This window comes from Impatiens glandulifera, chromosome 8 (assembly GCF_907164915.1).
Source record: "Impatiens glandulifera chromosome 8, dImpGla2.1, whole genome shotgun sequence".
NCBI classification, from domain to species: Eukaryota; Viridiplantae; Streptophyta; class Magnoliopsida; order Ericales; family Balsaminaceae; genus Impatiens; species Impatiens glandulifera.
In genome coordinates, this window is record NC_061869.1 from 40,413,178 (window position 1) to 40,425,141 (window position 11,964).

General features: G+C 28.0%; 1 protein-coding gene across 1 annotated transcript; it reads right to left on the reverse strand.

The window, feature by feature from the left end:
- Positions 1-947: 947 nt before the first annotated feature.
- Positions 948-6,142, reverse strand: LOC124912432 (3-hydroxyisobutyryl-CoA hydrolase 1-like). Its single transcript, XM_047453050.1, has 13 exons — positions 6,065-6,142; positions 5,637-5,705; positions 5,470-5,533; positions 4,563-4,642; positions 3,923-4,006; positions 3,730-3,814; positions 2,154-2,239; positions 1,950-2,083; positions 1,782-1,842; positions 1,581-1,679; positions 1,390-1,491; positions 1,269-1,310; positions 948-1,176 (listed from the first exon to the last, which is right to left on the reverse strand). The coding sequence occupies exons 1-13, from the start codon at positions 6,119-6,121 to the stop codon at positions 1,009-1,011; spliced, it is 1,131 nt and encodes a 376-aa protein (XP_047309006.1). The 5' UTR covers positions 6,122-6,142; the 3' UTR covers positions 948-1,008.
- Between the last annotated feature and the right edge of the window lie 5,822 nt (positions 6,143-11,964).

The window sequence follows — 11,964 nt, forward strand, 5'->3', positions numbered from 1 at the left end:
ATCATTATTTTATATAAATACATTTTTCTCTCATCATATATATATAATATTTTATTTATTAGTAGTATAAATAATTTTTTGGTTAATATAAAATTTAATTAATTGGTAAGAAATATTAAATAAAAAAATATATGCATACACAAAATAATAAATTATTTCTACAATTTCAAGTGGTCTAACTATTAAAGTGTTCACATTTTATGTTTAAGACTAGGGTTCGAATCCCAAAATATGCAAATTTAGATTTTCAAGAATGCATTATTGACTATAATATATGGTGGCATAACTTTTAAATAGAGGATACAAGGAATCTGAAAGTGTGAGGACGGAATTAGTGGTTGGTTTGGCTAGCATTTGAAAGTATAAGGTCATGAGATGGAGGTCGTGTGGTGGGTGGTTTATCGAGTGTGAGGTCAGAATTAGTGGTTGGTTTGACGAACATTTGTAAGTGTGAGGTCACGAGATGGAGGTCGGATAGTGGATGGTTTATTGAGTGTGAGGTCAGAATTAAAGTTTTGTTTAGCGAGCATTTGAAAGTGTGAGGTCACAAGATCGAGGTCGAGTGGTGGGTGGTTTGTCGAGTGTGAGGTCGAAATTAGTGGTTGGTTTGACGAGCATTTGAAAGTGTGAAGTCACAAGATGACAGTCGTGTGGTGGTCAGTGGTTTGTTTTGTCATTGAATAAGAATTTTTTGATCAAATTTAATCAAATTTCCCTTTATATGTTGTTCTCTTATTTTAGATTTTTCTTGTTTTTTTAGGATTTTTTTTATGTGAGCACTTATAAAAACATTTTTACTATATAGTATGTTAATACAATCACATGCTACATTAACAGCTATACTTCAATTTAAGAAGTTTAAATTATAATATTTATATAAGCTATTATTTTGTTTATAAAAAGAAATATTGTAATTATATTTCGAAATAGTACCAAAATATAAGAAAACTAGAACATCCAACAAATAATTGAAATATAACATTAATAATAATTGGATCAGCTACATGCCTAATGTCTGGAGGGAAGAATTTTGGTGCAACTTGATGAAGAACGGTCAAGGTTCGAGGTTCTAGAAGTATCTAGAAGCAAAGGCTTGAATTCTTCATCACCCATCATCTCCTCAAAATGTTGCTTTACTATTTCTTCTTTCACTTCCTCTAACATGGAGTACTTCCACTGTTAAATTTGTTATAAAATTATCATCTTACTCTTACCATTCTCATTCAATCATTACCATTCTATAACTAATTAAAAAGACAATTTCTTACCTTAGGTTTTTTGTCCTTATCTACTAGCATTGCTCTTGATCCCTACATATACACAATAATGAACCCTTGTCTTAATATCAACAATAAATGTAACAATTATAAACTATTACAAAATAAAAACCTGAAGGAAGTCATTAACAAATGATTGTGCGCAAAGATGTGCAATGGCATTATATTCACGAACCAGACATTGATCGAGTTTTTGAGTTCGGCCTTCTCGAATCTATTGCAACATTAAAGTATTTTAAATTATCAAGAAATATCATATATAAATTCAATCAAAGATATGGATACAAGGAATTTTATATTCACCGATCTTAGAAACAATTTGAGACTTGTTGGAGATGCAGATTTCATTGAATTTATGGTATCAATAATCCACTTGTCGCAATTCTTTGTAGATAGATTTACCTATAACCATTGATCATGTTTTGTTACATTCAACATTGACATATAATTGTGAATCAATGATATAATAATTACGAATAACATTTAAATAAAAGTATAAATTACCAGGAAGTCTAGTATCTTTTCAACAGTATCGTTTGAGAAACATCGATTGATCATCTCCAATCTATGATTTCAACGGTATCATTTAAGGTTTTCGATAGAACTGATTATATTAATGAGGTCGTTTTCAATAGATAAATTATTAAGATTTAAAAATATTAGAGAAGTTACCTTATGAGTGGGCTAGATTGCTTTAAACAAGGTTTTTGAGCGTATATATTAATTGTCTCATTGAGCATTGATATGTCAATTGTTTGAGATAACCTTGATAACTCCTCAATTGCATTCTCCAAAAGATTAACATCCTAAGCAAATTATAAAATCTTGTAACGAAGGTCTTTTGGCTATCTCCAAGTATGACGATTATATTATTACCTTGGAATGGACAAAATGAGTTGCTAAACCGCATGCAACAATGTCAGCTCCATCCAGTCTAATTCCAGTCAATCCTATGTATTCTCCTATGAACATTTGAAACTAATATTATAGTACGTTCAATATTAGAACTAGTACATACATTTGCACGAGTAATGATATAAAATTCGGAGGAAAAAAAAATTACGGTAAAAATGTGATAACATTTTTTATTTTATTTTTAACTTTTTATATATAGGTTAGTTAGTTAAAAATTTGATCTTATATGATTAAAACGTCTTGCGTTCATCAAATTTGGTGTTAATTTAAAATATAAAATCTCATTAGCCTAGTTGGTTAAAGTGTTGTAATTGTTTTGTTATGTTGTAATTTTGAAACATACATATAGCATTTTTTATTTTATTTTTTAACTATTTCAAATTTATGAGCGGGTCAACCAACAATCCGACCTAAGTATTCATTTCCTCTCACAAATATATTCAAATTAATCACTATTCTCGACCCGGAAATCCGGATACTTTAAAAATTGAGTATCATTATATATAGATAGATTAGTTAGTTAAAAAGTTAAACTTATATTATTAATACGTTACACGTTTATCAAATTTGGTGTTAATTTTAAATTTAAATTTTTATTAACGTAGTTGGTTAAAGGGTTGTATTTGTTTTGTTATGTTGCAAAATCGAAACATAAATATAACATTTTTAATTTTATTTTTAACCGTTTTAAGTTTATGGGCGGGTCAACTCACAATCTGACTCAAGTATCTATTTATTTTCACAAATATATCTAAATTAACCACAGTTCTCGACCCGACAATCCAGACACATAAAAATTAAGCATCATTATATAATTATATATATATATATATTACAAATATAATTACTTTTTATAATTGTTAAAGTAAATATTTTAATCAATTTTTTAACATGATTTTTGAACCCAAAAAAATGAAGCAAATAAACTCTTAAACAAATTCATAGAGATCAAATTTAAATATTGCAATCTAATCAAGCCTAGTAAATTTATTTTGGAGTAAAATACATGGCATTATATTATAAATGATTAAACTCCCAAGTCAATTTTACAAATAATAATTAACTAACTAGATATAATTAATTTAAAATTATGTTTAAAAAAATTTGTATTTTCAAAATATACAACCACATTATAAAAAATAAGTATCCACTCGTGATTCATCACTACCCCCAATTCAAACTCTCGTGCATATGAAGTATTTGTTTTTCAAGCAAAATGTATTTCATAGAATAATTAGATCATATGATATATTTAAATAATAAATTCTATATTTTTAAAATCTTACTACAATAATATTCCTTTTCAATTAACAACTTTATCTTATATATTTGTACTAATAACTTATTCTCCTATTTAGAGGCATAAAAAATGATCAAAAGTAAAGTATTAAATTGGAATTAAATGAAAGTTTAATTTAATTAAATCGTAATTTGCATACCAAATATAAAAAAAATAACTACACTTTTTATATGATACTTTTTAAAATTTTCTCCAAAAATTACAGAAAAAAATAGTTCACAAATAATTGTTACTTACCAAAATAACCTGAAAGTCTAGACAAGAAGTATGAGGCACCCACATCTGGAAAAAGACCTATTGCTGCCTCTGGCATTGCGAATAACTGCACAACTTAAATTACTGTTAATAATTTTAATTTAGATATTTTTATAGAATCATGAGTACTAAAGAAAAATTCCACATTGAATAAAGACAGTAAATATTAAATTACCGTATTCTCTGTGACAATTTGAAATTTCGAGAATATGGATATGGCCACGCCTCCTCCCATAATTATTCCATTTACAATGGAAACCTAAATGAAATTTCCAAGTGTATTGATAAAATTCAAACAAACAAACATTAATTGAGTTTATATTATTTGGGTTGATTTAGATTGAGATTATTATTATAATCTGAATTATTTGAAAATAATGTTTGGCGGTGATTTTATGAGATATAGAATATTTTTGATAAAAATAGCTAAAGGATATTAATATATAATAATAAAATAAAAAATAAAATTTAAAATATAAAATATTTTAGTGTTTTGTTTAATAAATTAAGTAACGTGACGTATGAGAGAATGAAAATATGTTTTTTTTATTGGGTTTGTTTAAATAATTTAAATTGAACTAGTTTATTTTTTACTTTTAAAAAGTTTAAAAATTGTATTAATAGTTTTTTTTTAACCAAAAATACTTCTATATTTTATCACTTTTTAAGCAATGTAATCATTAAATTAATTAAATAAAATATTAAAATACTCTTATTTTAGTTTTTATCATATTTAAATTTTAAATTTTAAAAATGTTATAAAAATTTAACCAATTAAAACTAAAGAAGATATATTTTTATAAGGTACTTTTTACCATTGGTTTCTTATAAGTGGCGATCATGTGATCAAGGCGTAACTGTTTCTCATAAAACTTCAGGGCAAAGCTCCAATGTCCTGATTTACGAGATCAATAAGAAATTAACCCGAGAAATATATATAAATTGTCGGACTATAGATCGAGTGACCTGATTAATGTGCATAGGTCATTCATTGATGTCATGCCAAATGTTTGGCCAATCCGACGGATAGGTTGATGGGTGAAATAATAAACTTAGTTTTTCTTGGCAACAAATTGGTGAAGGGTTAGATGTGTTTGTTTAAAAGTATATACCAAAATGTTAATTGAGTGAGAATTTAAGCAATTTGTGACCAAACAAACATAAAGCAAGTTTATAGACTACCAAACTAGTTTAGAAAGTAAACTTAAATTCATTTTATTTAAAGAAAGTGAGTTTAAACTAAAACGACAAAAACTACACAAAAACATACTATTTAACCATTTATAACTCAACTAATTTAAATAACTTTAGTATAATGTTTGGTAAGTGTTATTTGAATAATTCTTTTGATTATTTAAATAACCTATCATTCTCACATATATTTTTATCATTTAAATTAATCAATTTATCAAAAATAAAAATATTAAAATAATTTTTATTAAACAATTTGTTTTACCTTTATCAAATATTAACACCATTTAAGTATGTTTAATAATAACTATTTCATTCACTTATACAAAAACAAATTTATTTAAATAACTTATATCTGAACAAGTTCATATTGTTATTGTGTTAAAATTTGTCAATTTCTTGAAAACTCATATTAATAATATTTATGTTTGTATTTATTTTATGGGATGAATTAGTTAAGTATTATATATTATTATTTACCAAAATAAAAATAAATTAAATTAAATTAAAATGCTATATTGAAAATGAGACCTTCAGTAATAAGTTTCAAGACAGCTATAATATCACCACCAGCACAAAATGCCTTCCCATTTCCCTGCATTTTCCATGGCAATGAAAATCTTTCCTTATAACCTCTCTTCATATTCAATATATTATTTTATTTATTATTATTATTTTTATTTTTTGTATAAACTCACCTTAACCATCACAAGATTAACACTGGGATCTCGTTCATAAATGGTTAAGTTTTTGAATAATTCCATAACCTGCGCATATATGCAATATTTGAGTTTTTTTTTCATTTCTTTTTCTTAGAACATAAATTTCACCCTCTATGAAAACACTTCATTATTTCTGGGTATAAACCAGAATTTACTATTTAAAGTAAATAGTACAACGATTCAAAAATCTTTTTCTAACATAAAACTTTTGATCGGTTAGACAAAACTGTTTTAAAAAACAAAATTCACAAAATAAAAGAACAAAAAACATGATGGTGATAAACAACAACATAAGAAAACACTTTCATTCTTTGTCATTTTGATTTATATTATTGTTGGTTTCTAAAAACCCAATAAGAAAAGAAGAAGAAAAAAAAAGTAAGATTTAGAATAGAGATTAATACCATTTGATAGTTGAGTGTGTTTAGTTTGCCTGGCCTGTTTAATATAACTTTTCTCATTCTAGAATTTCCATGGAAAAGTACCTGCATCCATGAATGAATATGAAGAAATATCAATCATTTCATAAATTAACATAATATATTGATAATATTATTAGTTTCCTAAACTAATATCATGTATATATAATTCATGATGAGAAATAAACTGAGATCAGATGTTCATTAATTACCTGATCTAGCTCCTTCTCAAATGATATAGACTTAGCCATGAACTCTCTCTCTCTCTATCATATGTTTGTTAGTAACTGGTAATTTATAGGAATAAATAGTTATAATTCTGAATATTTATTTTTGTTTGATAATATATATTTATTTTTTGAAAAAGACGATTTATGAATGACCCCAAGCACGTTAGATAAAAGCACAACCAAATTCAATGCGGTTACCGACAATAGACGTTATAAGTAATTCAAGAATATATATATCATTTAACAAAAGAAAGGAAAAAAATAATAACAAACCTCAAATTAACATGTTATATATATATATGAAAATAAAATATCATTATACCCACATTATTGACTTTCACTCCATCTATGTGAAAATTGAACCCCTAATATTTTAGAATTAGGGTTAGTAATGGGCTGGATCGGGGCGAAGAGCATTAATCATTCCCGCCTCCGCCTCATTCTACTTTGGTCTTTTATTACTGTCCCTTACGGTTTATCTTAGTAGGATACTGTTATATCATATTTTCTAAAAACAATTCTTTCATAAATTTTTATAAATGAATTTTTTAATATTATATATATATATATATATATATATATTAATATATTAATATTTTATATTAGTATAAAAAAGTAAATTAAAAACTCTTATAAATTAAAAAAAATAAAAAAAATATATTAATAATAATATATTTAATTGTGTTTATTAATATACGGGTAAATTTTAGACAGATAACACAAATGTCATATCTGTCACATTTTTTACCAAACTATGAAAAATCGTCAAGAACAGGGCAATTTAAATCGAAAATCTTAGTATTGATTATAATTGTCATCGCACCTAATGAATCATTCTTATCACCTGAACTAATTTAGTAAACTATATTTTTTTTTGGATTATACTTTCTTTATTTTTAGTTTCTATTGTTCTTTTATGTTTTGTGTAATGGTTAAATTTAAAATATTTGTGTAATTTTTGTGATAACTTATTAATTTATAATAGTTAACCATATTAGAAAATAATTATCCTCAATTTGTAAGGTGTGCTATTTAATAAAAAAAAGTTTATTTTTTCTTTAGAAAAAACACACCATATATATAAACTAAGCTGCACAATTTTGGAGTTTAACTCATTAATCTACTTAACATACAAATAATATTGTTATTTCATAAATATATTCCTTCTTTTTTATTTTTGTAGAAAATTTTCAGTGGATTTGAGTTATTTAAATAACTCATTTGATATGTATTATAAAAAAATTGAATTTAATGGATAAAAAGATGTATAGATATTAATATTTAATATAAATAATTTTTGTAACAGATATAAAATATATTTTAATATTTTATTTGATTGATAAATAGATTTATAAGGATAATGAATTATTTAAATAAATATTATAAGACTTTTTTAAATGTTAGTATGATTCTTTTGATAGAGATGTTTTTTTTAATTGTCAATTTGTTCAACTTAAAGATAATATTAATCAAACATTTATTAATAGAAACTTAAAATAGCAACGTACCAATAAACAGTTCCGAATCTAAATAACATGAATTAGAGACATTTTAAGCTGTTTATTATATATTAACGCGATTATTGATTTTAATGTTAGAGAATAGAACAAAAGCAACAATTTTACAGTCTTTATTATAATTAGCGAGAATCACTTATAAGAATATAAATAAAATATTATTTATTTATAAATATTTTAGATAAAATTAATATTATTCAATTTAATTAATATAAAAATTATATTTAATCTTAAACTTAATATTAACATATATTTTATTCTATCGTCACCCACTTATATTTTATTCTATCGGCACCCACTTAACCCAATCATCTTGTGACTCACATTTTTTCATATGGATTTTTATCTACTCGACAAACCACCCATTAATCTTAGTCGACCTCAATTGATGATACACCACTTATATCTCGTCAAACTATATTACTAACCCTCTAATTGACCCTCATCTTGTAACTCATACTTTTTCATATGCCTCTATCCATCGACAATCCACACACCTATCTTATTCAACCTCTTTTTTACTCACACTCCAACAAATCAACAATCAATCTCAATTGATCACAAACCTCTTATTCAACATCAAATCAACCACTAATCACAGATTATTTATTTGATAAAAGAGTCGTGAATTGATTTTTAATTTAAAATCATTAAAATATTTTGTATACGTGTACAAACTTATAATTGACAACAGTTTTTTCTAAATCCGATATTTAGTGATCCTTGGGAAAGGACTTTCGCACTATATCCTATGTACTCATTAAAACACCGTCTCTACTTTATAAAATTTTGATTTTTGAAAAATTGTTCTTATTATGTTTTATTTAATCAATTATTTTTCAATTCTTGCACATATTTTTTTTGCATTTAAAATTGTATAATAATATTTAAATGTTGGTACATGCGATTGGTGTCCAAGATTGTTGAGAAAAGTACCTAAAAATAACAATTATGGCATTAGGATTTAAAAATAAATCCAAAACAGACCCTTACCAAAATATTATTTTTTGAAAATATTCAAAAAATATTTTGAAGTAATTTTTTAGATATTTAGAAAATGGTTTGGGTTTCCAAATTATTTATTTTAATTTTTAAATCACAACCAAATAGACCTTATGAACGATCCTTTTGATTTAGGTTGTTGACCCTTTGGTCTCAAACTAAAATCCTTGATCCTAAGTCGAGACCTCTCGGTCGGGTGTGATAAATCTTTGATCGAGGTGCGGGAGGCTCTTGATCTTAGGCTAAGGATCCTCAGTCGGGTGTAGAGAGTCCTCAGTCGCGGTGCGAGAAGCTCTTAGTCATGGGAGAGGAATCCTCGATCGGGTGCGAGATTTCTCAGTCGGGGTGCGAGGAGCTCATGGTACTATGCAAATATTCCTCAGTCGAGTGCGAGATTCCTTAGTCGGGGTGCGGGGAGCTCTCGGTTCTAGGTTAAGAATCCTCGGTCGGGGTGGAAGAGCCCTCGGTCATGGGCTAAGTTTTCTTAGTCAGGGCTAAATTTCCTCTATCGAGGTGTAGGGAGCTCTCGGTCATGCACTATGTTTTTCTCGGTCGTGTGCGATATTCCTCGACTGGGTCTTCTCGGTCGGAAATTGAACCCATGTCAAGCCCTCGATCGATCGGTCGTCAAGAACATGATACTGCAGGTTTGATGATTTCGAGTGAGTCATAATCCGTTGATTCAAAGGCATGGGGAGCTTTGTCTAGTCCCAATGATTATTTATAACATCATCCCGATGTATCATTTGATAGGGATGATGTTTCATTCGAGTCAAACTATTTGAATGTGAAAAATATTTTTTCATTTTTTAAGGCTTACTAAAGCATAAAGACTTTGTCAATAACTTTCTTATACTTCATATGATTGAATGAAACCAAAACATGCACACTAACAATTAATTTTGACTAATTTAAGAACTGAATTTATTATTTTTATAACAAAATTAGTTTTTGATGAAACATGATCGGGATTGCTTGTAATTGGCTTAAATATCTTCTTGTTGGGTCAAATTATTTTGACTAAAGTTATTTTAATGATGTATTAGTAAAACTTTTATTAAGAATGAAGGTAAGCCGTCTAAATGTTTTTGTGCAGGTGCATCAAAATATGCTAAGTTAGACTTGGTTTGAAACTGGCTAATTAGACGTGTTGCTGTTAGATGTGAAGTCTAACAGATACGTAGTTAGATGTACAGTCTAACAGATACGTAATTAGATGTACAGTTTAATAGATACGTAGTTAGACGTACAATCTAACAGATTCGTAGTTAGATGTGTAGTCTAATAGATACGTAGTTAGACGTGCAGTTTAACAGATACGTAGTTAGACGTGCAGTCTAACAGATACGTAGTTAGACGTGTACTCTAACAGATACGTAGTTAGACGTGCAATTTAACATATACAGAGCTAGATGTGCATTCTAACAAATACGTAATTAGACGTGCAGTCTAACAGATACGTAGTTAGACGTACAATCTAACAGATACGTAATTAGATGTGTAGTCTAACAGATACGTAATTAGACGTAAAGTCTAACAGATGAATGTTAGACGCTGGTGTCTAACTCCTTTAGACAAGTCTTAAGTGAAATGTAGTTAGACGTGCTGTCTAAATCCATTAGACTTGGTGGTCTAATGGATCTCGCTATTAGACGTAGGCATTTAACGTCCTTAGACATAGGCGTCTAACTTCCTTAGACTTGGCAGTGTATTGAAGCACGTCTAATGCCTCGCTTCAGCAGCTGCTTGAAGTTAGCATCTGTCTACTCACGATCAACTAGCTGTATGCTACTCCTACTTCACTGATCTGTGTAGTCTAGTAGGACAGCCAGTTGTATCCAATGAATGAATGCCACCTAAGTAAATATTATTTCCACTACTTATTCCTTGCATGATAGTTCTATATGAATGTCTAGCGCACTGCCAGATTGGTACGACCACGATCCTTGTGCACAGAGCCTGTTGTACTCTTGTACTATGGGCATCTTTCCAATGGACGCTCGCCATGTGTCAATGCAGAAGATTCGACCGTTGGTGTTTGTTTTCTATATAAAGATCCTCAAGAACAACGGATGAGCGGCTGGTTTTTGGTACTATCTCACGAATTGTTGTCTGCTTGCTTACTTGCTTACTAAATATATACATCATCTTCAAGAGAGAGATATAGAATCAAGAATATTGTCTATCTGAGTGAAATTCTTAAACATATTGTAATTTGAATAGAGTTTGTTCTGTTCAACAGTTAGCTAGGCAGTAAACTGTATTGATTCAAAGAAGTATAGTGAATCCTTCCGGTGGTTGGAAGAAGGGGTGACGTAGGAGAGTTTGCTCCGAACATCCATACACAAATTGTTGTGTTTACATTTTTTCTTCTATTCTCTCATTGGTTCTTAACTTCAAACCTGAGCAAACGTTTCTGCACTTGAACCGCTTCAAGAGTTTGCAAGGGTTTGTGAAGATTAGAAAGTGATATTAATCCTTAACAAGAATTCTATCATACCGTTTTCCATAAGTTGTCATCAATAGTTAGACCACTGTCTCTATTGATTACACTGATCTTATCTATTCCTAACATCATTAGAAGCGTGTTAGAAATGTATTCGAGCTGCTATTTTGGGTTATAACTCAAAAACAGAAATCCGATTTTGAATATTTTTAAAATCAAATTTGGGTACTTTAGAGTTAGATCAATTGATTCAGATTTATTTCGATAGAAAGCTTATAAATGAACATAGGGTCATTTTTTAATAAAAAAAATTAACAATCAAGTAGTATATGAAACCAGTCTAACTAAAATGTACAAATTTCAATTTGAATTTGTAAATCGAATTAAAGTATGATTAGAAACTTATTGTGAGTTGGAGAAAACTTAACTCTATTAGAAGTTTCGTTAATGCATAGATTCAAGCTTTATAGCCTTACACAGAGTTTTCAAATTTTCAAGAAAATGCTTGAAAATTTTAATGACGAATTTCTCTTGGAATGGATTGAGGCTTTTGGTTGGATTCTCTGCCTTCAGTTTTCCCAAAAGAGGTTATTTATAGTCTCACAAGGTCAGTTGATCGACCAAGTGGATTTAATTTCAGTCAAAAGCCATTAATAGTGATAGAAAAATTAAGTAGATTAATTTTTGGAA